Source organism: Procambarus clarkii, unplaced genomic scaffold, assembly GCF_040958095.1.
Source record: "Procambarus clarkii isolate CNS0578487 unplaced genomic scaffold, FALCON_Pclarkii_2.0 HiC_scaffold_103, whole genome shotgun sequence".
NCBI classification, from domain to species: domain Eukaryota; kingdom Metazoa; phylum Arthropoda; class Malacostraca; order Decapoda; family Cambaridae; genus Procambarus; species Procambarus clarkii.
This window is the reverse complement of record NW_027189136.1, coordinates 936,385-963,138: the sequence shown is the minus strand read 5'-3', so window position 1 is coordinate 963,138 and position 26,754 is coordinate 936,385. Positions and strand designations below refer to the sequence as shown.

At 51.1% G+C, this 26,754-nt stretch overlaps 1 protein-coding gene across 1 annotated transcript in view; it reads right to left on the bottom strand.

The window, feature by feature from the left end:
• Nucleotides 1–7,634: 7,634 nt before the first annotated feature.
• LOC138360248 (H(+)/Cl(-) exchange transporter 3-like) overlaps nt 7,635–26,754 on the bottom strand; it is a 44,829-nt gene continuing 25,709 nt past the window's right edge. The window contains exons 4-5 of the mRNA XM_069320178.1: nt 14,462–14,675; nt 7,635–8,125 (exon numbers count right to left, since the gene is read on the bottom strand). Coding sequence (XP_069176279.1) covers nt 8,035–8,125; nt 14,462–14,675 — 305 coding nt within the window. The 3' untranslated portion in view covers nt 7,635–8,034. The remainder of the gene's footprint in view (nt 8,126–14,461; nt 14,676–26,754) is intronic.

Sequence of the window (26,754 nt, the reverse complement as noted above, 5' to 3'; positions counted from 1 at the left end):
CTGTGTATCACATTGTCTATACTGCTCAATGTACAAAATCATTGGATATTTCTAATTATTTCCACAGTGCGACATGTACATGAAGGTTTCATGTTTCATGTTCATTTCAGCCAGGTTAAGCACCACTGTGTCGCAAAAAACTAAATAGGTGACCACGTGAACTTAGCCTCAGCCTCGACTACACAAACCTCAAAAAGCCAATTTAAGGATTAGTGTCCCCAATGCTAATGCTAAACTCTCATTCTGAAATGTATCTTCTTGGTTGAGTTTGACAAGAACTAAAACAGTTCCTGTTGAGGAAGGTGTGACTGAAGACTGCAGAGTGGGAGCAGGATGGAGAGAGGGTTGCTGAGAGTGGGGGGGTGGGGGGAGGACGGAGAGGCGGCATCGGAAAGTAGGGGAAAACAGAAGGACGGAGAGGGGGCTGCAGAGAGTAGGGAGGAGAATGGGCAGGGTAGAGAGTGTGAGGGGAAGAATAGGGAGGGTACAGATAGTGAGGAGAGGAGGGTAGCTAGAGGATAGGGAGGATAGAGTGGGATAATAACCGGAGTAGGAGCAGGATGGGTTAGAGAAAGTGACCAGTGGGCAAGAGGGTGAGGAGTGTGGCAGTAGACAATTAACAAGACAGCAGCAGAGAACTCTGTGTAAATAATGCCAGACTCGTTAAACTAATGCAATAGCCTTAATAATTACCACTCACACACTGCACATTCAAACATTCAGCAAAGTAAAACAAATACCAAAATAAATAATAAAATGTATACAATGCAGGTATACTATGGACCCTATCATTCATTAAAAAAAACTAAAAGGAAGCCATTTTATAGTTGCATGCCACTTCAGGTTAGCTACGCACGTATAGGCGAGTACCTCAATTCCCACAAACCTTAGGCAAGTGAGCGGAGAGAAGAACGAGCAGCAGGTTGCTGGTGAAGTCTGTGAACAGTGTTTCCTTGATACCTAGACCCAGCGTGTGACCCCAGCCCTGCCGGTGACCAGGTGTGACCCCAGCCCTGCCGGTGACCAGGTGTGACCCCAGCCCTGCCGCTGACCAGGTGTGACCCCAGCCCTGCCGCTGACCAGGTGTGACCCCAGCCCTGCCGCTGACCAGGTGTGACCCCAGCCCTGCCGCTGACCAGGTGTGACCCCAGCCCTGCCGCTGACCAGGTGTGACCCCAGCCCTGCCGCTGACCAGGTGTGACCCCAGCCCTGCCGCTGACCAGGTGTGACCCCAGCCCTGCCGCTGACCAGGTGTGACCCCAGCCCTGCCGCTGACCAAGTGTGACCCCAGCCCTGCCGCTGACCAGGTGTGACCCCAGCCCTGCCGCTGACCAGGTGTGACCCCAGCCCTGCCGCTGACCAGGTGTGACCCCAGCCCTGCCGCTGACCAGGTGTGACCCCAGCCCTGCCGCTGACCAGGTGTGACCCCAGCCCTGCCGCTGACCAGGTGTGACCCCAGCCCTGCCGCTGACCAGGTGTGACCCCAGCCCTGCCGCTGACCAGGTGTGACCCCAGCCCTGCCGCTGACCAGGTGTGACCCCAGCCCTGCCGCTGACCAGGTGTGACCCCAGCCCTGCCGCTGACCAGGTGTGACCCCAGCCCTGCCGCTGACCAGGTGTGACCCCAGCCCTGCCGCTGACCAGGTGTGACCCCAGCCCTGCCGCTGACCAGGTGTGACCCCAGCCCTGCCGCTGACCAGGTGTGACCCCAGCCCTGCCGCTGACCAGGTGTGACCCCAGCCCTGCCGCTGACCAGGTGTGACCCCAGCCCTGCCGCTGACCAGGTGTGACCCCAGCCCTGCCGCTGACCAGGTGTGACCCCAGCCCTGCCGCTGACCAGGTGTGACCCCAGCCCTGCCGCTGACCAGGTGTGACCCCAGCCCTGCCGCTGACCAGGTGTGACCCCAGCCCTGCCGCTGACCAGGTGTGACCCCAGCCCTGCCGCTGACCAGGTGTGACCCCAGCCCTGCCGCTGACCAGGTGTGACCCCAGCCCTGCCGCTGACCAGGTGTGACCCCAGCCCTGCCGCTGACCAGGTGTGACCCCAGCCCTGCCGCTGACCAGGTGTGACCCCAGCCCTGCCGCTGACCAGGTGTGACCCCAGCCCTGCCGCTGACCAGGTGTGACCCCAGCCCTGCCGCTGACCAGGTGTGACCCCAGCCCTGCCGGTGACCAGGTGTGACCCCAGCCCTGCCGGTGACCAGGTGTGACCCCAGCCCTGCCGGTGACCAGGTGTGACCCCAGCCCTGCCGGTGACCAGGTGTGACCCCAGCCCTGCCGGTGACCAGGTGTGACCCCAGCCCTGCCGGTGACCAGGTGTGACCCCAGCCCTGCCGGTGACCAGGTGTGACCCCAGCCCTGCCGGTGACCAGGTGTGACCCCAGCCCTGCCGGTGACCAGGTGTGACCCCAGCCCTGCCGGTGACCAGGTGTGACCCCAGCCCTGCCGGTGACCAGGTGTGACCCCAGCCCTGCCGGTGACCAGGTGTGACCCCAGCCCTGCCGGTGACCAGGTGTGACCCCAGCCCTGCCGGTGACCAGGTGTGACCCCAGCCCTGCCGGTGACCAGGTGTGACCCCAGCCCTGCCGGTGACCAGGTGTGACCCCAGCCCTGCCGGTGACCAGGTGTGACCCCAGCCCTGCCGGTGACCAGTTGTGACCCCAGCCCTGCCGGTGACCAGTTGTGACCCCAGCCCTGCCGGTGACCAGGTGCGACCCCAGCCCTGCCGGTGAGAAGGTGCGACCCCAGCCCTGCCGGTGAGAAGGTGCGACCCCAGCCCTGCCGGTGACCAGGTGCGACCCCAGCCCTGCCGCTGACCAGGTGCGACCCCAGCCCTGCCGCTGACCAGGTGCGACCCCAGCCCTGCCGCTGACCAGGTGCGACCCCAGCCCTGCCGCTGACCAGGTGCGACCCCAGCCCTGCCGCTGACCAGGTGCGACCCCAGCCCTGCCGCTGACCAGGTGCGACCCCAGCCCTGCCGCTGACCAGGTGCGACCCCAGCCCTGCCGCTGACCAGGTGCGACCCCAGCCCTGCCGCTGACCAGGTGCGACCCCAGCCCTGCCGCTGACCAGGTGCGACCCCAGCCCTGCCGCTGACCAGGTGCGACCCCAGCCCTGCCGCTGACCAGGTGCGACCCCAGCCCTGCCGCTGACCAGGTGTGACCCCAGCCCTGCCGCTGACCAGGTGTGACCCCAGCCCTGCCGCTGACCAGGTGTGACCCCAGCCCTGCCGCTGACCAGGTGTGACCCCAGCCCTGCCGCTGACCAGGTGTGACCCCAGCCCTGCCGCTGACCAGGTGTGACCCCAGCCCTGCCGCTGACCAGGTGTGACCCCAGCCCTGCCGCTGACCAGGTGTGACCCCAGCCCTGCCGGTGACCAGGTGTGACCCCAGCCCTGCCGGTGACCAGGTGTGACCCCAGCCCTGCCGGTGACCAGGTGTGACCCCAGCCCTGCCGGTGACCAGGTGTGACCCCAGCCCTGCCGCTGACCAGGTGTGACCCCAGCCCTGCCGCTGACCAGGTGTGACCCCAGCCCTGCCGCTGACCAGGTGTGACCCCAGCCCTGCCGCTGACCAGGTGTGACCCCAGCCCTGCCGCTGACCAGGTGTGACCCCAGCCCTGCCGCTGACCAGGTGTGACCCCAGCCCTGCCGCTGACCAGGTGTGACCCCAGCCCTGCCGCTGACCAGGTGTGACCCCAGCCCTGCCGCTGACCAGGTGTGACCCCAACCCTGCCGCTGACCAGGTGTGACCCCAGCCCTGCCGCTGACCAGGTGTGACCCCAGCCCTGCCGCTGACCAGGTGTGACCCCAGCCCTGCCGCTGACCAGGTGTGACCCCAGCCCTGCCGCTGACCAGGTGTGACCCCAGCCCTGCCGGTGACCAGGTGTGACCCCAGCCCTGCCGGTGACCAGGTGTGACCCCAGCCCTGCCGGTGACCAGGTGTGACCCCAGCCCTGCTGGTGACCAGGTGTGACCCCAGCCCTGCTGGTGACCAGGGAAACATTGTCTGGCTGCTGACAATGAACAGGAGCTCACTTCTTGTTACTAGTCACTCATCTAGTAACTAATAGAACTAGAGAAATAGCTAGACACAAGTAGTAACTAGACAAGTATCTGGTCACAACTAGTAACTAGACAAGTATCTGGTCACAACTAGTAACTAGGCAAGTATCTGGTCACAACTAGTAACTAGACAAGTATCTGGTCACAACTAGTAACTAGACAAGTATCTGGTCACAACTAGTAACTAGACAAGTATCTGGTCACAACTAGTAACTAGACAAGTATCTAGTCACAACTAGTAACTAGACAAGTATCTGGTCACAACTAGTAACTAGACAAGTATCTGGTCACAACTAGTAACTAGACAAGTATCTGGTCACAACTAGTAACAGCTGACAGTCATATGGTCACTGCTAGTAGACATTGACATTAATATGGTCACTGATGATGACAACAACCCATATCACTTGTGGAGTGTTGATAATTGTTGTGAGCCAGTGGGTACTGTTGACACCAGCAGACAGCTGGTTACTGCTGTGCACCACCAGCAGACAGCTGGTTACTGCTGTGCACCACCAGCAGACAGCTGGTTACTGCTGTGCACCACCAGCAGACAGCTGGTTACTGCTGTGCACCACCAGCAGACAGCTGGTTACTGCTGTGCACCACCAGCAGACAGCTGGTTACTGCTGTGCACCACCAGCAGACAGCTGGTTACTGCTGTGCACCACCAGCAGACAGCTGGTTACTGCTGTGCACCACCAGCAGACAGCTGGTTACTGCTGTGCACCACCAGCAGACAGCTGGTTACTGCTGTGCACCACCAGCAGACAGCTGGTTACTGCTGTGCACCACCAGCAGACAGCTGGTTACTGCTGTGCACCACCAGCAGACAGCTGGTTACTGCTGTGCACCACCAGCAGACAGCTGGTTACTGCTGTGCACCACCAGCAGACAGCTGGTTACTGCTGTGCACCACCAGCAGACAGCTGGTTACTGCTGTGCACCACCAGCAGACAGCTGGTTACTGCTGTGCACCACCAGCAGACAGCTGGTTACTGCTGTGCACCACCAGCAGACAGCTGGTTACTGCTGTGCACCACCAGCAGACAGCTGGTTACTGCTGTGCACCACCAGCAGACAGCTGGTTACTGCTGTGCACCACCAGCAGACAGCTGGTTACTGCTGTGCACCACCAGCAGACAGCTGGTTACTGCTGTGCACCACCAGCAGACAGCTGGTTACTGCTGTGCACCACCAGCAGACAGCTGGTTACTGCTGTGCACCACCAGCAGACAGCTGGTTACTGCTGTGCACCACCAGCAGACAGCTGGTTACTGCTGTGCACCACCAGCAGACAGCTGGTTACTGCTGTGCACCACCAGCAGACAGCTGGTTACTGCTGTGCACCACCAGCAGACAGCTGGTTACTGCTGTGCACCACCAGCAGACAGCTGGTTACTGCTGTGCACCACCAGCAGACAGCTGGTTACTGCTGTGCACCACCAGCAGACAGCTGGTTACTGCTGTGCACCACCAGCAGACAGCTGGTTACTGCTGTGCACCACCAGCAGACAGCTGGTTACTGCTGTGCACCACCAGCAGACAGCTGGTTACTGCTGTGCACCACCAGCAGACAGCTGGTTACTGCTGTGCACCACCAGCAGACAGCTGGTTACTGCTGTGCACCACCAGCAGACAGCTGGTTACTGCTGTGCACCACCAGCAGACAGCTGGTTACTGCTGTGCACCACCAGCAGACAGCTGGTTACTGCTGTGCACCACCAGCAGACAGCTGGTTACTGCTGTGCACCACCAGCAGACAGCTGGTTACTGCTGTGCACCACCAGCAGACAGCTGGTTACTGCTGTGCACCACCAGCAGACAGCTGGTTACTGCTGTGCACCACCAGCAGACAGCTGGTTACTGCTGTGCACCACCAGCAGACAGCTGGTTACTGCTGTGCACCACCAGCAGACAGCTGGTTACTGCTGTGCACCACCAGCAGACAGCTGGTTACTGCTGTGCACCACCAGCAGACAGCTGGTTACTGCTGTGCACCACCAGCAGACAGCTGGTTACTGCTGTGCACCACCAGCAGACAGCTGGTTACTGCTGTGCACCACCAGCAGACAGCTGGTTACTGCTGTGCACCACCAGCAGACAGCTGGTTACTGCTGTGCACCACCAGCAGACAGCTGGTTACTGCTGTGCACCACCAGCAGACAGCTGGTTACTGCTGTGCACCACCAGCAGACAGCTGGTTACTGCTGTGCACCACCAGCAGACAGCTGGTTACTGCTGTGCACCACCAGCAGACAGCTGGTTACTGCTGTGCACCACCAGCAGACAGCTGGTTACTGCTGTGCACCACCAGCAGACAGCTGGTTACTGCTGTGCACCACCAGCAGACAGCTGGTTACTGCTGTGCACCACCAGCAGACAGCTGGTTACTGCTGTGCACCACCAGCAGACAGCTGGTTACTGCTGTGCACCACCAGCAGACAGCTGGTTACTGCTGTGCACCACCAGCAGACAGCTGGTTACTGCTGTGCACCACCAGCAGACAGCTGGTTACTGCTGTGCACCACCAGCAGACAGCTGGTTACTGCTGTGCACCACCAGCAGACAGCTGGTTACTGCTGTGCACCACCAGCAGACAGCTGGTTACTGCTGTGCACCACCAGCAGACAGCTGGTTACTGCTGTGCACCACCAGCAGACAGCTGGTTACTGCTGTGCACCACCAGCAGACAGCTGGTTACTGCTGTGCACCACCAGCAGACAGCTGGTTACTGCTGTGCACCACCAGCAGACACCGGTTACTGCTGAGCACCACCAGCAAGCACCCGGTTACTGTTGTGGACCACCTGCTGTATCTATTTAATGTACAGCATTATAGTGCTGTACATTAAATAGATACAGAAGACATGTGGTTACTGCTGTGGTCCTCCAGCAAGCACCCGGTTACTGTTGTGGACCACCAGCAAGCACCCGGTTACTGTTGTGGACCACCAGCAAGCACCCGGTTACTGTTGTGGACCACCAGCAAGCACCCGGTTACTGTTGTGGACCACCAGCAAGCACCCGGTTACTGTTGTGGACCACCAGCAAGCACCCGGTTACTGCTGTGGACCACCAGAAGACATGTGGTTACTGCTGTGGACCACCAGAAGACATGTGGTTACTGTTGTGGACCACCAGCAAGCACCCGGTTACTGTTGTGAACCACAGGCAGGTACCCAGTTACTGTTCTGAATCACGGATAAACAACTGGTAACTGCCGAGCACCACCAGAGGGCACTTGGTCACTTCCGAGGTTTACTCACAAGTATCTGATCATTCCCAAGGGCCACCAGCAGGCCTCAAGCTACTAACAAGGAACACAAAGAGGCATCTGGTTATGGCAGAGGACTAGCAAAAGTCATATAATCCCTCCAGGGAAGCAATAACAATCATTTGATCTTTGCACAGCTAGCAGAACACCAGTGACCATTACATGATGACTGCAGTACTCCAGCATCCACTGTGGCTTACTCAAAGCCACCGTGGATTGCTTACTTAAAGCTCCTGGTGGCTTCCTTAGTGTTAAGCAATATACACCAAAGAAAAGGTAGTATAAATAGTACAATATACAGATATATGTAATATAATTTAATCCTCCTCATTATAGTGCTGTACATTAAATAGATACAGAGTGTGACACATTATCACATCAGAGGAGGTCTGTACAGCTGGAACACAATACTATAAAAATATACTGATAAAAGGACTGTATTCATTTAACTATTTGGCATATACACCTGCCCATCAGCTGAGCCCCATCACTGAAGGATATCCTACATCAAGTGGGATTCATCCCTGAACCTGGCAGATAGGCAACTAAGAAAACATGGTGAGACGTGGCAGAAATCTGTTAACCCAAGGGGCAACGTACACACCCAATGAGGCGGTACAGTTTGAACAATACCCCTCAACGATGTATACTAAATTAAAACAAGGTGAGTGAGTGAGCCCAAGTGATGTGAGGTAATCAGTTGAAGAGGACCGATTCTGGATCTTCACTTTCCAGGAACTTGATGTGACGCAAAACGTCCTTCTTTGTGATGATTCCCAACAACCGCCTGCAAGACAAAACAGTACTCGTTTCAGTTAATAACACGTGCTTTACCACCACCAACAACAAATAATCTCTCACAGCTGTTTGTAAATTAAAATAAATTAGCTAATATGCCTTCATCATAGATAACAAGATCATGTCATCTATAATGATGATGGCATATCAGTCAATTTATTTTACTTTACAAACAGCTGTGAGGAATAACTGCTATTCCATCATCATACAAACGCCAGAAATATCACCACCAAAAAAACAGCGTTGAATGTAATGAAACGCCATTTTCTGGGTGAGACCTGGAGGCTCCCCGGAGCCTACTAGGTTGATATGCTAATGTCAGACTTTGGTATCAGTCATGTGTATGGAGTTCTGTGGGCCTACCGGGGACCACGAGCCAGAACCTGGCCCCTCTCAGAGAGGCATGGGGAGCAATGGCCTACAGAAACCCCCATGTGGTTGGAAGCATTCTATGTCTGCCATCGACCGAGTCAGGTACCCAGAAATGTAAGCATCCCAAAACAAACTCCTATTCTGGTGAAATTATTGCTGCCAAAAGCTGAACAATTGGATAGAACTCCCCTAAAAGAAACGAGCAAACGAGAATGACATCACATGTCGCCGTGCCGCTGTCTGCGCAGCTCCAAAGGGGAAGCCCCAGACCACTCACGCAGGCTATCCACCCTTCAGTTCTGAGGCTGGATGTCAAAACACGCAAAAAAAACCCACTGACCGGAGGGAGGGATGCGGGGAACCTCCAGGTCTCACCCAGAAAATGGCGTTTCATTACATTCAACTTTGGTTTTCTGGGGGGAGCCCCTTCGGTACCCCGGAGCTAACTACCCACAGAGGAAAAACATAAGGACTTACTCGGGAGGCGGTCGCTGCTCACACCTCAACTCGAAGGCGAGACAACTAGCTACAACCGCCGACCCAAAGCGACACAGGCCCGACAAGGCCCAGGAACGGACACTATACTGTATATCAAGCAGCCAGGAGCCTGTCCGACTGCCCAAATCCCCGCGCCCGAATGTCAGACCAGGACATGCCGCTAAGACAGCAAGAGCAGCGAATGTACGAACGTCATGGGTCACAGGGATAGACCGCAGGCTGACTACCCTGAAGAACCCTGCGGACGACCTGGGAGACCCGCACCCGCGAACAGGGAAGGGAACCGGATCAACCCAAAGCGCGTCCTAGGACACATAAGCCATGGCGCGCAAAGAACGGCGGAGTGCCACAACCAGACACAAAACATGATGCACCCCCGGCCTAACCAAACAACAACAACCCAAAGACCCCTCCGGAAAGCAGCAGTCTCATTCTATGCCAGAAAAGAAGGAGATGGCTGCAAACAAAGCCAATGCCACGATCATAGGAGCAGAAACCCCTGTGCCGGAGGAGGGCATGAAGCTTCCCGACCCGACCCCCAGAGGCCAATGCCAACAGAAAAGGAGCCTTTGAGAAACAAACCTGAACCGAAGGGACCACAACAAACCGAGGAGAAAAAAAGAGAGAGTACTCTATCCAATGACCAGGACGGCTCAGGTGGCATATGAGCAGGCCGGAGGTGAACCAATGCACAAGACAGCTTGCGAAACGGTGCAGAAGGCACAGCAACACCAAAAGCAAGCGGAAGCGGCTCTGCCAGCGCCACACAATACGAGGCGACAGTATGTGGCATGATGACGGCCCCGAACCTCTACAAGAGAAGGACAAGACCAAGCCAACAAAATGCAGCTACCAAAGAAGGGACGGAAGGAAAAGGAAGGACCGCCAAAAAACCCCACACCACCGCCAAGAAGAAGCACGCAGGTGGGACACCAGTAATCGGAGACTACGGCTCCAATGTGTGACGCTAGAGAAGGGACACCGCGAAACCCTGAAAATGTCAACAGGCATGGGAAGCTAGGAAACCAGGAACCCAAACCTGGCAATAGGAGAACCAAAAGGCACAAACAAAACACACAATGTGTAAGATAAAAACACAAGAAAAAAGACCAGAAGAACAGCACCAGCGGCTAGGGACGAGTGTATAAAGAAGATGCGGAACGAAGAAGACAGGTAGCAAACGGGAACAAAAAGCATGCCAACAACAGAGTTGATGGTCATGTCCCAACACAAGACTAAACTGAAAAAGGTGCAAAGGTATGCCACCAGACTAGTACCTGAACCGAGGGGTACGAGTTATGAGTAGAGACTATGGGAAAGAAACCTCACATCACTGGGAGACAGAAGAGCGAGAGGGAACATGATCACCACATTCAAGATTCTCAGAGGAATCAATAGGGCAGAGAAAGACAAAGAAATCCAAGGGGCACACACACCAGGGGACACAGACGGAAAGGAGTGCCCAAAGCCATAGAGACATCAGAAAGAAGTATTTCAGTGTCAGTAAGAGACAAAAGGAATGCAAGAGGAAGTGATGCGGTGGAGGCCGACTCCACACACAGCATTAAGCGTATAATGGTTAGAGCCCAGTAGGCTCAGGAACCAGTAGTAGAATGACAGGTGAGAGGTAGGACCAAAAAGCCCGAGCTCAAGCCCTGCAATCACAACTAGGTAAGGACAACGAGGCCACGTCACTCACCTGACATCTTCGTGGCCTCGGTACAGAGGCCACGAAGATGTCAGGTGAGTGACAGGTGAGAGGCAGGACTAAAGAGCCAAAGCTCAACTAGGTGAGGACAGAGAATCCAACATATATGGAAGGGCTAAGCCAGGCACTGCAAGACAGGCAAGGAAGAACTGACCCAGAGAAAACCACGAAAAACAGGGCCATGACCCCCCCCCCCTTGTAACAAATAACACAGATGAACAAGGAAGGCCCCAGGAAGAAGCACGCAAGGGCCAAACAAAATGCCACAACCAATCCCCAACACACATCCACAGTATGAAAACTGCAGCAAAATGTCACCACACAACATCTTGACACAGTAACATTTACCTCATAACATCCACCCCCACCATTGCACCATTACAAAAGAAAGACACGGGACCGAAAACCGAGAAGCAGCACGGAAGAGAACCAACAAGCCCATGAAAGGACTGGAGGGAAGCCAGACCGGAAGACGACAGATGTTCCAATAATACGGGAAGAAGTAAAAACCTTTTCGGACCTTCGAAAACACACACAAGCAAGCACTAAGCACGAAGGCACAGAAAGATATAGTCGCACCCGAGACCAAAAGTCATGTAGAACCCCGAGAAGAGGGGAACAAGACAGAAAAGTCCCGTCCAAAGGTAGATGGGTGAAGAAACAGAAAAGAGAACCCTCCACCAGTACGGAACGACAGACCCAAGGAACAAGGAACCGAACCCGGGGAAGGGCCGACGCCCAACAAGTCGTACGGAGAGGGGGGGAAGAAAAACCCCACTCCTCGTAATCGCAAGCCCCGCTTAGAGGGTAGAAAACTCTGGCAGGGTCCAATGGGACCCAAGACCCCAGGACCAACAAGCCCATGAAAGGCCCGGGAACCCACACGGCAGGCCCCGGGGACGAGCCGTCCCCCCAAAGCCCCAGCCTCACAAGAAAAATCCAGGGCAGTTGGAAAAGTACTAAGGAAGGCAGTCCACTGGCAGACTCGTACAACACGGCTGGAGGACCAGGCTTGAATGCCTCCTTCGCTCCCCCAGAAGGGGGAAATCCTCGACGAGTTTCAAGACCATCAAAGCTCCTGCCCGACCCTGAACCCGCAAACGGTAAGGATCTGGATGCAGGGAGGAAGGAGGGAACCAGACTAGACCACAACAGGAAAAAGACAAGGGGGCACTGAAGGAAACAAAACTGAAGCGATCAACACCCCTAAGCTCAGTCACACCAACCAAAACAGGGCAGCCTCGGGGCTTCCGGGGAGCAAACAACCTTGCGCGTTGCCACCACTGAAACTCGACGTGCAATGCCCGTGCTACCTGCACCTGCAAAGTCAGCATAAAACTGGGTAATCAAGCCAAAAACAAGCAACAAAACTCGCAAGGCACCGGGTCGAAGGTGCCACTGACCCCACAGACAGCAGACGGGGGTAAAAACAGTAAGAGTCACCCTGAGACAAGGGGACAGAACAACCCCTGAATTCGCACAGAGCGAGGGGGGGACTCCAGGGTCACATCCATAGGACCCGCGCGTCCCTGTGGGAATTCCCAGGGTCCTGAGACAGAACTCACGCTCAGGGAAACCCAGGCAGGGTACTGCTAATCGGAGCCCAAATCTACCAAACAACCTAGACTAGGTTGGTAGACTAGGTTGAAGTCTAGGTTTGGCTAGGTTGAAGACCTAGCAGGGGAAATCACTGGAAGAAGGAAGAGTACACAGGGGCCAAGAACCAAGGCAGACCCCCCACCAGGCAGGCAAACAAAAAGAGAAAACCCCACAAGAGGACAACGTACTCAGGCGGAACAGAGCCGGCCATTATGATTGGTGAAATAAGCTGCGCAGTACCCTGCACCCCTACCAGTGCAAACTGCCCCTTACCCGAAGGCGAACAAAGGAGACAGAACACCCTAGCACAAAGGGTGGCTGAAAACCAAGCAGTAAACGGCCCAGCAGAGGCAGAACCCAAGGAACTTGTGGAAGGTGGCCCCAAGCCCCAAGGGAAGTACTTATAGGGCACCTAGGGAACGAAACCCTAGGCGCATGCAGCCCGAGTACTGGAGAATCGCTCCTGGCTTCTGAACCACCTAGAAGACAGTCACCACACACTAGGTACAGTGCTGAAATAACCACCGGAGCCAGAGCACATGACCTCAGCCTTAGAATTGAAGGGTGGATAGCCGGCACAAGAGGTCTGGGGCTCCCCCTTCCCGGGGAGGGGAGAGCTGCACAGACAGCGGTGCGGCAACGTATGATGTCATGCTCGCTTGCTCGTTTCTTTTATGGGAGTTCTATCCATTTGCTCAGCTTTTGGTAGCAATATTTTCACCAAAATAGGGGTTTGTTTTGGGATGCTTACCTTTCTGGGTGCCTGACCCGGTCGATGGCAGACATAGAATGCTTCCAACCACACGGGGGTTTCTATAGGCCATTGCTTCCCATGCCTCTCTGAGGGGGGGGGTCAGGTTCTGGTTCGTGGTCCCCGGTAGGCCCACAGAACTCCACACACATGACTGATGCCAAAGTCTGACATTAGCATATCAGCCTAGTAAGCTCCAGGGAGCCGAAGGGGTTTCCCCCAGAAATACCATTACAACCATTAATACCAACATTGGTCTGAAAACAATGACATCTAAGATTCCCAAAACCTTTCTGCTCAACGTTAATGTACATGTTTATGTGGTTAATGTTTATGTGGTTAATGTACATTAACCACATAAAAAAGAACCCCCATCAGATGATATAAATGTCATAACTTACAAACTAGCCAATGTTCAGTCCAGATATATAATCTACACACCATAACAAATCTAAGCAGTATCTGAACCATTTTCAGAACCTAAATGCACTTTAGCATTATCCAAAGCAATGGAGATAATAGGAAGCATTCTTGGTGGTAGTGTGTGGTGAAGGACTTTATGTACTGACTTGCCCCTGACACCAAGGCTTCAGGAAAGCCCATAATATAATCAAGAACAGTGTAGGTGACAGGAGGGCTCCCTCACCTCATTGTTTACATTTAACTCCATGTGTTCTGCCTTCCAACACACCTTTTCCTCTAGATATCCTGGTTCAGTTATGGAAATTTATGACAAGATTTATATGTTTAGTCTTCACGACTCTCCATAGTTGATGCTTTAATTCAATAAGGGAAATTTACTACATTTATTTTATAAAACTGTCAAAAAATACAAAGGTCAGGAATAATTTTATACGTTGTAATATTCGCTACAACCCAATGGATAAATTGTAGCAAAGCAAAATTGCATGCAAGGTAGAGTATTGGTTGCCAGAGTAGGTTTCTATTTTTTTTTTGTATTTGTCCTTTTTTTTTGTTCTGTTTCAAGTCATGTATACGGTAACTCCTCTTTGTTTAAAAAGATATAATTATTGGAGACACCTTACTGTTTTTCTTTCCGTCCACCATAATGCAATAATATTCTGCAAGGTTCTGTACATTAACCATCTGTCAAATTTCTTTGTAAACTGAAATTGATAAGCAACATTGAATACCAAATCTTCCTATCACTTAGCTGGCTTAGGCCTTAGGCCGGGCATTACACACGTAGGCATAGGTCTTTACCCTTTTATGAGAATCTTCACTAAAACCTGCACCATGACAGACTTTAGGAACTTCCAAGTTTTATGGTCCCAATTTTATACATTAAAAAAAAAAAAAAAACTTAAAAATATTGCATAATTACACTTCAACACATGTGAGAAAGCAGAAAGTAAAATGATACAAAAATGACTTACCCATTGTGAGTGACAAGAGTTTGCCTCAACCCCAGCTTTCTAAACATGTCCACCACTGTCTCCATTGGAGTTTGATCAGTGATCGTAATAGGAGCAAGATCCAAGATTTTGCGGAAGCGGAGAGGAGGAGGACCCATCCACGGCGATGGGACAGATGCTGTGAATAACACCACTGACTCTCCCACTATGCCTTCTGTGTTCTTTTTGGCTTGATCTGTAACCGTAACCAATTAAATAACATGAAAAAACCAGCGTTGAATGTAATGAAACGCCATTTTCTGGGTGAGTCCAGGAGGCTCCCAGGAGCTTACCAGGCTGATATGCTAATGTCAGACTTTGGCATCAGTCATGTGTACGGAGTTCTTATGGGCCTACCGGGGACCACGAGCCAGAACCTGGCCCTCTCTAGAAAGGTAAGGGGAGCAATGGCCTATAGAAACCCCCGTGTGGTTGGAAGCATTCTATGTCTGCCATCGACCGGGTTAGGCACCCAGAAAGATAAGCATCCCAAAAACCCCTGTTCTGGTGAAAATTGCAACCAAAAACCGAACGAGTGGATAGACCTCCCCAAACAAAAACAAGCAAACTAGTATGACATCACCCGTCATCGTGCCGCTGTCTACGCAGCTCCCCCCTTCCCGGGAGGGGAAAGGGGTAGCCCCAGACCTACCACGCCGGCGATCCACACCCCAGTTCTGAGACTGGATGTCAAAACACGCGAAAAAAACGCCAACCAAAGGGAGGGAGGGAATCCGGGGAGCCTCCAGGACTCGCCCAGAAAATGGCTTTTCATTACATTCAACGCTGGTTTTCTGGGGAGGAGGCCCCTATGGCTCCCCAGAGCTAACTACCCACAGAGGAAAAGAATAGGGACTGACCCGGGAGGCGGTCGCTGCACACTACTCAACCCGAAGTCGAGACAACAGGCCGCATCCACCGACCAAAGCGACACAAGCCCGGCTGGGCCCAGGAACGTGTACAAGTTAACGAGCAGCTAAGGACCCTGTTCGACCGCCAAATTCCCCGTGCCCAAACGTTCTCCCAGGACACAGTACCAAAGATGGCGGCAAGAGCCGCGAACTTGCGGACGTCATGGGCACGGAGATAGACCACAGGCTGGAGAGCCGTACGAACCCTGCGGACGACCTGGGAGACCCGCACCCTCGAACAGGGAAGAAGGAAACCGGAGCAACCGAAAGCGTGTCCACGAACCCAGAAGCCGTGGCATGCCAATAACGGCGGAGAGCCGCAAACGGACAAAAACAAAATGCACCCTCGGCCCAATCAATCAAGCAAACAACAACCCAGGGACCCCTCCGGAAAGCAGCAGTCTCATTCTTCGCCAGAAAAGAAGAAGGCAACAGACGACCAAACCGATCACCCCGACCGAAGGAGCAGAAAACCCCTGCGCAGGAGGAGAGCATGAAGCTCACCTACCCGACCCGCAGAGGGCAATGCCAACCGGAAAAGAGGCATAGAAAAACAAACCGAAACTGAAGGGGCCACAAAAAAACGAGGAGAAGAAAGAAAAGAGAGCACTCTGTCCAATGACCAGGACGGCTCAAGCGGCGCAAGAACAGGCCGGAGGTGAAACAACCACGAGACAGCTTACGAACGGTGCAGATGAAAGTCCAAAAGCAAGCCGAAGCGGCTCCGCCAGTGCCGCATAAAACGAGGCGACAGTATGCGGCAAGTCGACGGCCCCCAACCCCCAGCAGAAAAGCCAAGCCGACGCCAACAAACGCAGCCACTGAAGAAGGGACCAAAGGAAAAGGAAGGACCGCCAAAACACCCCATACTGCCGCCAAGAAGCACACAGGTGGGACACCAAAAACGAAGCCACCTGACCACCAACGGACGCGAGATACCTGGGGCAGAACGTAATCAGCCCTGCCAAGGGTCATCCGAGCCTAGGAAGAAGCGGAGCCGCAGGAAGATCTCGGGTGCGACCACCAAGGAAGCAGAGTCGGAAGCCCAAGCCGGCAAGGAGGAGATGGAACGTCTGCCGAACAGAAATCTCCCCAACGAAGTGGCGGAGGCCAACGCGAGCAAGCTCGCCAGGGGGATCGGAAACCACAAGTCCGACGTGAGACACCAGAGAAGGGACATCGCAAGACCCTGAAAAAACAACAGGCAGGGCAAGCCAGGAAAACAGGAATCCAAACCTGGCAACAGGAAGGCCAAAAGGCACAAACAAAACACACAACAGTGTGAAGGAGGAAATAATAAAAAGACCAGCAGAAACGCCCCAGCACCAGCGGCCAGGGACAAGAAAGAAGCAGGAAGATGAGAGGAATGCATGAGGAAGGGAAGTGGCGGAGGCCAACCCCACACCCAGTGTCCAGTGCAGGTAAGAGCCCAGTAGCCTCTAGAACTTGTACAGAAAGCGAATGATAGGCGAGGGGCGAGACGAAGAGCCAAAGCTCATCCCCAGCCAGCACAACTAGGCGAGGACAACGAGGTTAGGACAGAGAATCCAAGGAACATGGAAAAACTAAGCCCAGCACAGCAAGGAAGGAGGGCCCCAGAAAAATCAAGGGAACAAAAAACCCAAACAAGGCGCCAGAAGGAGCACGGAAGGGCTAAACAAAACACCACAACCATACTCCCACACGCAGCCGCAGTATCAAAACGGCAGCAAAACGTCACCACACTCCCAGAGGAAGTGACAGGGTAGATAAAGATAAACTGTAACACGGGTGGCACACAAACAAGGGGACACAGGTGGAAACCGAGAACCCAACCGAGCCACAGGGTCGTTAGAAGAAACGTTTGCAGTGTCACAGGTAACAGATGGAACACATTAGGCAGCGACAAGGCACATTAGGCAGCCCATACCTGGGCTGACCCCATACACAGTTCCAAGTGTAAAGACGAGAGAGCCCAGGAGACTCAGAAATCCGCACGTCAGTCGAATGACAGGTGAGAGGCGGAACCATAGCCAGAGCCCAACCCCGCAAGCACAATTAGGCGAGCACAATGAGCACCAACTCGCCTGCAGAACATAGGCGCGGAACGGCCATGACGCAAGCCTATGAAAATGGAGCCGCTGGAGGCAGCCAGGGTATCGTGCACCCATAGCTGAGAAAACCGGGAGCACTGCCTGCGGAAGGCAGGCCAGAGCTGCTCATGCCGAAGAGGAGGAGGGGAACGGCGAAGAAGGCACCCCCACCCAAAAACACGGGGAAAACCCTGTGATCTCCCCATAGCGGCACTCCAGAACACCCCCAAGAGCAACGGGGCACAGACTGGAGAATGATAAGAGCGAGAGGCGAAGCCCCCCTCGAGAGAAAATGGACGCAGAACACCAGCACATGTGCACACCACCCTGAACCAAAACAAACTCCCCCGGCGAATGCGCAGGACACGAGAGAAAAGTAGCCCAACAGGTTGGGCTACACAGGTCCATCCTACTCCGTCCAACAACAGAACAGAAAAGTAGCCCAACGGGTCGTATCCCGAGCGATCCATTGAAGAAACAGGCCAACTCATGGAAACAGAAGCCAAAAAGAAGGAAGCAACAACAACCTAGCCGGCTCATGTAAGGAAAACAACGAACCGAATCGGAACCCAAGCGGGCTACCAGTAGCCCAACATGGTGACAAAGAGCCCAACCGGCTACAAGTAGCCCAATCTGGCATCCCGGACCAGAACGGAAGGAAAACGAGCAGTGCCGAGACACAGCACGGAGAGAAGAGATATGAACAAAAAAACGAGAAGGCCAAAACACCAAGAAGATGCCCGGAATAGGATCAACAAGCCCTAGAAAGGCCCGGAGGGAAGCCTCACCGAACGACGACAGACGTACCAGTAAAACGGGAACGAGCAAAACCGTCCCGAACCTTCGAGAACACATAGAAGCAAACACAAAGGACGAAGGCACAGAAAAACCCAGTCGCACCCAAGACCAAAAGTCATGCAGAACCCCAAGAAGAGGGGGACATGATGGAGAAGTTCCGTCCCAGGAAAAAGGGGCGAAGAACGGAGAAAAGCACCCACCGACAGGACGGAAGCATTGGGCATAATGGACAAGGAACTGAGCCTGGGGAGGGGCTGACGCCCAAGTACTCGTGCAGAGAGGGGTGGGGGGGAAGGAAAAATCCAACTCCACATAACCGCAAGCCTCGTCCAGAGGGGTAGAAAAACCCCGGCGGGGTCCAACGGGGCTTAAGGCCCCCCCCACGTCAGCCCCCACCCCAGCCCCGGGAACCCACCCGGGGCCGAGCTGTCCCCCCAAAGCCCCAGCCTCAAGAAAAAACCGGGGCAGCCGTGAAAAGCACCAAGGAAGGGAGCCCACTGGCAGACTCTTACAACATGGGTGGAGGAAACAGGCTCGAATGCCCTCGTCACTACCCCGGAAGGGGAAGCCCCCGAGACCAACCGAGTCTCAAAACCAAGGAAGCCCCACCCCGACCCCGAACCCACAGACAGTAAAGACCCGGATGTAGGGAGGAAAAGGGGGGGGGGGAACCCGACAAGACCACCAACCAAAACGGGGCAGCCTCGGGGCTTCCGAGGAGCAAACAACTAGCGCATTGCCACCAAAACCCAATGTGTAATGCCCGTGCAGCGTGCAGCCACATAGTCAACATAAGACTGGGTAACCGAGTCACAAACAAGCAACAAAACTTGCAGGACCCCGGGCCGAATGTGTCACCAACCCCACAGGCTGCAGACAGAGGCAAAACAGTGAGAGTCACCCTGAGACAAGGGAGACAGAGCAACCCTCGAACTTGCACAAAGCGAGGGGGGGGGGGGGCCTCCGGGGCCACATCCATCGGGCCCACACTTCCCCTAGGGGTTTCCCAGGGTCCCGAGCGTTTACTATAAGAGGACTCGTGCTCAAGTAATCCCAGGCAGGGTACTGCTAACCGGCGCCCATGGCTACCAAACAACGTTCTAAGAGCTGAACCCCCAGGACGTGTACACTCACAGGGACCTAGCTGAGAGAACCACCAGAAGAAGGAAGAGAACCCGACACAAAGGAGGAAAGAACCAAAGGCAGAGCCCCCACCAGGAAGGCAAACAAAAAGAAAAAGAAAACCCCGCAAAAGTACAGCGTACCCAGGCGGAACAGAGCCGGCCGCTATGATTAGTGAAAACAAGCTGCGCAGCACCCTGCGCTCCGCCAGTGCAAACTGCCCCTTACCCTAAGGCGAACAAAGGAGACAGAACCCCCCTATCACACAAAGGGCGGCCAAAAACCGAGCAGAAAACGGCCTAGCAGAACCAAGACCCAAGGAACTTGTGGAAGGCAACCCCAAGCCCCAAGGGCAGTACTTACAGGTTACCTAGGGGTAACCCTAGGCGTATGCTGCCTGAGTACTGGAGACTCACTCCTGGCTCACGCACCAACTAGAAGACAGACACCACACTCCAGGTACAGTGCTGAACCAATCACTGTAGCCGGAGCACACAAACGGTGCCATTAGCATCAGCCGAAGAACTGGGGTGTGGATCGCTGGCGTGGTAGGTCTGGGGCTACCCCTTCTCCCTCCCGGGGAGGGGGAAGCTGCGCAGACAGCGGCGCGATGACGGGTGACGTCATACTAGTTTGCTCGTTTTTGTTTGGGGTGTTCTATCCACTCGTTCGATTTTTGGTTGCAATTTTCACCAGAATAGGGGTTTGTTTTGGGATGCTTACCTTTCTGGGTGCCTGACCAGGTCGATGGCAGACACAGAATGCTTCCAACCACACAGGGGTTTCTATAGGCCATTGCTCCCCTTACCTCTCTAGAGAGGGCCAGGTTCTGGCTCGTGGTCCCCGGTAGGCCCATAAGAACTCCGTACACATGATTGATGCCAAAGTCTGACATTAGCATATCAGCCTGGTAAGCTCCGGGGAGCCTCCGGGACTCCCCCAGAAAGGAATTTTTATTAAGCTTATGCCACTTCCAGCATATGCTTGTGCACATGTTCCAGCCTGAAATTTTTACCTGAAAAAACTCAATAAAACTAGAAAAAGACCAGATATACAACAGTGGTAAGACCACTTTTTTTAAATTAAAATGCCTACTTTACTTAGGCACCTTGTGAGAATTGCTTAACATGACTGCCTACAAAAATGTTGTTAAGAAGGTATGAAAGACAAAGTCAGCTTGAGAGACTATTACATCCTGTATCAACAATCTATCTTGGGCAGATAGACCCGGGCCAAAGAGATGTAATTAAAATAGACATTCACATGTCACCAGATGTGCCTCAGGCCAACCAACACACACAGATCAATATGCTTTAAGATGAAATAGGCGAGTTTATCAAAACTCTTCAAGACCAAGCAAGGACTGTGCTTAATCTTGGAGTAAATTTGCAGTATGGCAAGACAAAATTTAATTGTGCATCAATTCACAGTTCAAATAACTCACATCTATGTAATAACTGTGTAGTAGATAATGGCTGGCAAAGACACCAATGAGAGAACTGTAGCAATATTCTGATAATAAAGCAGGAACAAACTCAAGGAAGAGAGAGGCTCTGCTACAGCCAAACAATCCAAGACAACAGCATTCAGAATAAGCTGACAGTTCTCAATAAACTAAGTGAGAAAAGAAAGGATAGGAACACTGCAACCAACAAAGAAATCTGGTGAAGTGCTAAAAACTTGTAAAATGCCTTTTAAGTCACCTCATATTATCTCCTGGCCTCAAAGAAACCAGGCGATAAAAAAACTAGGCAGACAGGTCCACCTCCTGAGATAGGAATGTGTTGCATATCCACGACGGAAGGCAGGGCAAACCACATCAAGTAGTAGGCATCCATCAGTCTCAGGAGACTATGCAGTTGCACTCTGGTTGTTGGTAAGGAGAGGCCTCTACAGGGTGCAAAGCCAGGGTAGGTTGATACGAGGGAGAAGCTGTCACCCATGCAGCAGGTTTCCCCTCTCCACAGCGCCAAGTCTCCAATGGAAAGGCAAACGCTAATACGATTGGTTCCAGCGCTTTTGCAGGAACTGTCAGAATGAGGTTGAAGGCAATAACGAACTGCCCTAGGGGGCTCCAGTTTCGGAGTTTACCTCGAGGTTGGTAAAAGAAGATACAGTGACTCCAAACCCGGAGACCGACGTGGTCGGGGCCAGAGAAGAACCACCCCAGCAGGGGCAAAAACAACGCCAGCCTCCTGAAGCAGAGCTAGAGCTGAACGACTCCTAAGAGCTAGACAACTGAGTCCAGCACCTAAGGGTTCAGAAAGAGATCATCACAGCCCCCTTTTGTCGGAAAATCCGACACCATTTAATATATCATACAGATAATAGCTGTATTGTATAAACAAGTTACCCATAGAAAACGTAACTTGTAGTGGAATTACCGTCTATAGAAAACGGGATATCATCACCACATACTATTATAATTCACCAGCTATTTTGCTGGGAATTATTCTTAAATACATTAGTCTTTGGACTTTACCATCATAAAACATCTTATATAAATTAACTTAATTATCAATATTAAAGTAGAGTAAATGTGACCCCTTCTATCACTTTCTGACATGTGGACAAAGTAGGCCAGGCGTCAGGGAGGAAGGAGGGAGCCATTGTTGTGTCACCTCAGAGACGTGTGGAGCAAATTTAGCTCCTATCATATCTGGACAATGTCGGCCAGTAACGTCAATAGTATGGAGTGTTAAACAGCCATTGTTTATATTGAGACCAGAGGCTCACACGGGAGCAAATTCGGCTCCTGTTAATTTTACTTGGACGTAGTGTTATGGAAACCAAAGGTACCATCTCCAACACGATGTCTACAATTCAAGTTAAGTGTTCTTTCCGAAACCCATGTATCTTTCATTTATGGCCATTAATGTCATTATATAGGGTGACCCGTTTAGAGCACGTGGAAGCCTCAAACTAAAGGTAATTAAGCCAGGTCTTCAAGTTCCATGTACAGTTTTCTCTGAAATACTTGTCATATATAGGATTCTGGCTTCACAGCTAGCGCACTTTTGACAGGTCATGACGAGGAAGGAAGATTTTGTGCACCAGTTACTGGGTGATATGGAAGCTACCTCAAAGAGGATAATTTGGTGTCTACACCCTAGTTATACCTGGTGGACTAACCTGCTGTACTATAAGATAAGGAACCTCTTCAATGTATGTAATTAATTCTGTAGTATGATTGGCTGCATATATATTAATTTAATAAACCCCCCTAATGTGTAGAGGATCGATTTGTGAGATTATGAGATTATTGCATAAATACAGTCCACTCATTATCATACAAATTGCTATCGAAGTATATAAATTAACGTAAATATAAATTCTATATAAATTCATATAAATTAAATAAATATAAATCTCACAGGTCGGTTCCCACACCTTTCACCCCGAGGCCGGCTTTCTTCATGACCCAGCAGAAGGAAGAATAATAATTATCAATTAACACAATTATTATTATAATTATTATTATGACGATAATACAATTAATAATTATTACTCGAAGCCGGCCTCGGGTTCCAGCCAGAGATCGTCACAGGGAGCTGTGACGATCTCTGGCTGGAACCCACATCTACTTCTGTCAAAATTAGACAGAAGCACTGAAGAGCCTGGAATACCTCCAGTTGAAACTTTTCCAGGTTGACAAGGAAGTCAAACCGAGTCAATATCTAAAGAACCAACCTCCTGGCAAGGGATAAACTGGTGAAGAAATTGAGTGCCAGGCTGAATCCTTGCTTGCCTGTTAATGGCAAGCAAGGAGTCCCACTCAGAACTTCAGTCAGTCCCTGAACTATGGCTGGATGGGAACATGCTAATAGGCATCATGCAGATCCATGAAAATAAGCCATGACTGGCTGCCAACTACGGACATGGTGGTCATACAGAATGTTGGACAATGTAAACTTGTAAAGTCAAGAGAGGATGTAGCATGGCAGAAAGGAGTCCTATTTGGGAATAGTTATGAAACAGGACACAATTCAAAGCGAGTCACGTGATCACCCCCCCTTGCCCAACAAATCACTGATTGCATGGCAAAGGTGGGTAGAGGGCTGGCCAGGAGCCAGTGACACCTGGAAAAGATGAAGCGACCGAAACCAAGTGAGACTTGTAGAGGCCACGTGCAGGGCTCAGGTATCTCGGGTCCAAGTTTGCCAGAAGGCACCAAAACTTCCTGACCTCACAAACAACCACTTTAATAATTAAACCATCTGGAAAAATATATAATATATAATATATATATATATATATATATATATATATATATATATATATATATATATATATATATATATATATATATATATATATATATAATATATTAATGTAATGAAACGCCAGTTTCTGGGTGAGCCCCCGGAGGCTCCCCGAAGCAATCATCACTGATTAGGTGCCATACTAACCTAGCGTCATCAGTTGCCGAGTTCTTTTTGCCGACCAGGGGAACACGAGCCAGAACCTGGTCCCCTCAGAGAGGAACAGGGAGCAATGGACTATGAGCACTTTATAGTTAAGAAATGTCATAATTGCCATCGACTGGGAAAGGACCCAGTAAGGTAGGCGAATCAAAATAGACCACTGTCTGGTTAACCTGTGCAATCTACATCGTAAAAAACCAGCGTTGAAATAACAAACCGCCATTTTCTGGGTGAGCCCCGGAGGCTCCCTGGAGCTTATCGGGCTAATGTATGTTATATTAGACCGGGACATTAGCTAAGGAGTTGAGACCTACCAGGGACCAGCTCCAGAACCTGGCCCCATCAGAGAGGTTTCAGGGAGAATTGGCCCTGGAAAACCCCCTAATGGTTGGGGTTTTCCTTCTCTGCCATCGACCAGGGTTAGGCACCCAGAAAGCTAGGCATAACAAAACAAACCCCATATGGTAAAAAACTACAACAAAATCAAACAAAGAGGTAGAAACTCCCTACAATCCCAAGGAAACAAGCAAACAAGCAAACATCACACTTTACTGCCACGTCGATCATCCGCGCAGCCCTCCCCACCCCAAGAGAGGGAGGGGGAGCCCCAGACCTCACCACGCACAACCCTTATCTTAAGAAGTACTGTACATCAACTGGAAAAGGTGCAAAGACATGCCACTAAGTGGCTCCCAGAACTGAAGGACAAGAGCTACGAGGAGAGGTTAGAGGCATTAATATGCAAGAATTAGATGATAGAAGAAACAGAGGTGATATGATCACTACGTTCAAAATAATAACAGGAATCGATAAAATTGATAGGGAAGAATTCCTGAGACCTGGAACTTCAAGAACAAGATGTCAGATTTAAACTAACGAAACAAAGCTGCCGGAGAAATATAAGAAAATTCACTTTTGTAAACAGAGTGGTAGACGGTTGGAACAAGTTAGGTGAGAAGGTGGAGGCCAAAACCATCAGTAATTTCAAAGCATTATATGACTAAGAGTGCTGGGGAGACGGGACACCACGAGCGTAGCTCTCATCCTGTAACTACACTTAGGTAATTACACACATGGGCGTATGCACATGCATATACATACATGTGCGCGCACACAAACACACACACACACGTGTACACATACCAGCGATACAAAGATGTGAGAAATAACTACGACAGTAAGGAGAGAGGCAGAAAGAAATTTTGAAAAAGGGATAGTGGATAAATGTAAAACAGAACCGGGCCTATTCTACAAATTCATAAACAACAAATTGCAGGTAAAGGATAATATCCAGAGGTTGAAAATGGGAAACAAATTCACGGAAAATGAAAAGGAAATGTGTGAAACATTAAATGAAAAGTTCCAAAGTGTGTTTGTACAAAATGAAATCTTCAGAGAACCAGACACAATAAGAATTCCAGAGAACAACATAGAGCGGATAGAGGTGTCTAGAGATGAAGTGGAAAATATGATGCTAAAGGAGCTCAGTAAGAACAAAGCAGCTGGCCCAGATGGAGTTTCACCATGGGTTCTGAGAGAATGTGCATCTAAGCTCAGCATTCCACTTCACCTGATCTTTCAGGCATCCCTGTGTACAGGAATCGTAGCAGACGTGTGGAAACAGGCTAACATAGTTCCAATCTACAAAAGTGGCAGCAGGGAAGACCCCCTCAATTATAGACCTGTATCATTGACAAGTGTAATAGTGAAAGTATTGGAAAAACTAATCAAAACTAAATGGGTAGAACACCTGGAGAGAAATGATATAATATCAGACAGACAGTATGGTTTTCGATCTGGAAGACCCTGTGTATCGAATTTACTCAGTTTCTATGATCGAGCTGTGGGAAAAACCTGCTGGGATTGATATAAGAGGAAACTACCAGGGACTTTTACTGAACTAAATTAAAAAATTACTGTCTGCAAATTAATTCAATTAAAATCTCTAGCTAGGGTTGTAAATCCTAATTCCTCTTTTCCTAATGACAGACTGTGGGCTGTAAGGGACAGGTGGGGTGAATGACTTAGTTGATAGAAGTTCCAATCCACCTGTAGACAGGGATCTCACATCAGCTTGTATTTTATACAAGGATAAGATTTGATAAATTCAGTTGTATGACTGAACACTGGCTCTGTTTAAATCAGGGATTTAAACATACATAGTCTAACCTAGCACCATAACTTACAGCCAATAGATTCTTATACTATAAACAACAAATTAAATTGTAAAAGTATAATAAATTACCTTAAACGTAGTCTAAATACTGTTAAGTAACTACTAGATTATATTCAATTAAATGAACTTTTATGATAACTTAAAAATAACTAAGCAAGCAATTGATAACTTAATTTATATATTCAAATATATATGCAGACATATTCAATTTATATAGTTAGCTTGACTGAATCTCTTCCAAGACTATGGACACTTGTGAGGTTTTTACTTATTGAGGCTGAATTCTTTTCTGACAGAATGGACACTCATGAGGTTCAGTGCTTGGATAAGATTCACAGCTACACTACAATTTTAATAAACGTACCGATGAATGAGGCTTTGCCTCGCTTTTTAACCAACAGACAGATTTATAGGATATTAAAGTTACACAAGCATACAATTGGCCAATCATACACCAAATAACCTCCAATATACTTCTCTGCCAGTCGGGGTGCCTGTCTGACAAGTTTGCCAGACTGATTAACTCTCTTGTCGAGTTTAGGCACGATATTTTGCTACAGCGTTGCTGTATGATGATCTGGTAGCGTTGCTACTTGGATTTTTCTTTAACTGCGTTGCAGAAGAATGATATTTGATAAAGAATAGGAATGAAGGTGGTGGAAACCTCGTCACTGTGATCTCCACTAAACACTCTTATTTTATAAATGTTCTAGGATTTTCCTTGTAGATATTGTCCAGGTACTCCCCCAGTTCTAGAGAGTATTCACTGGCG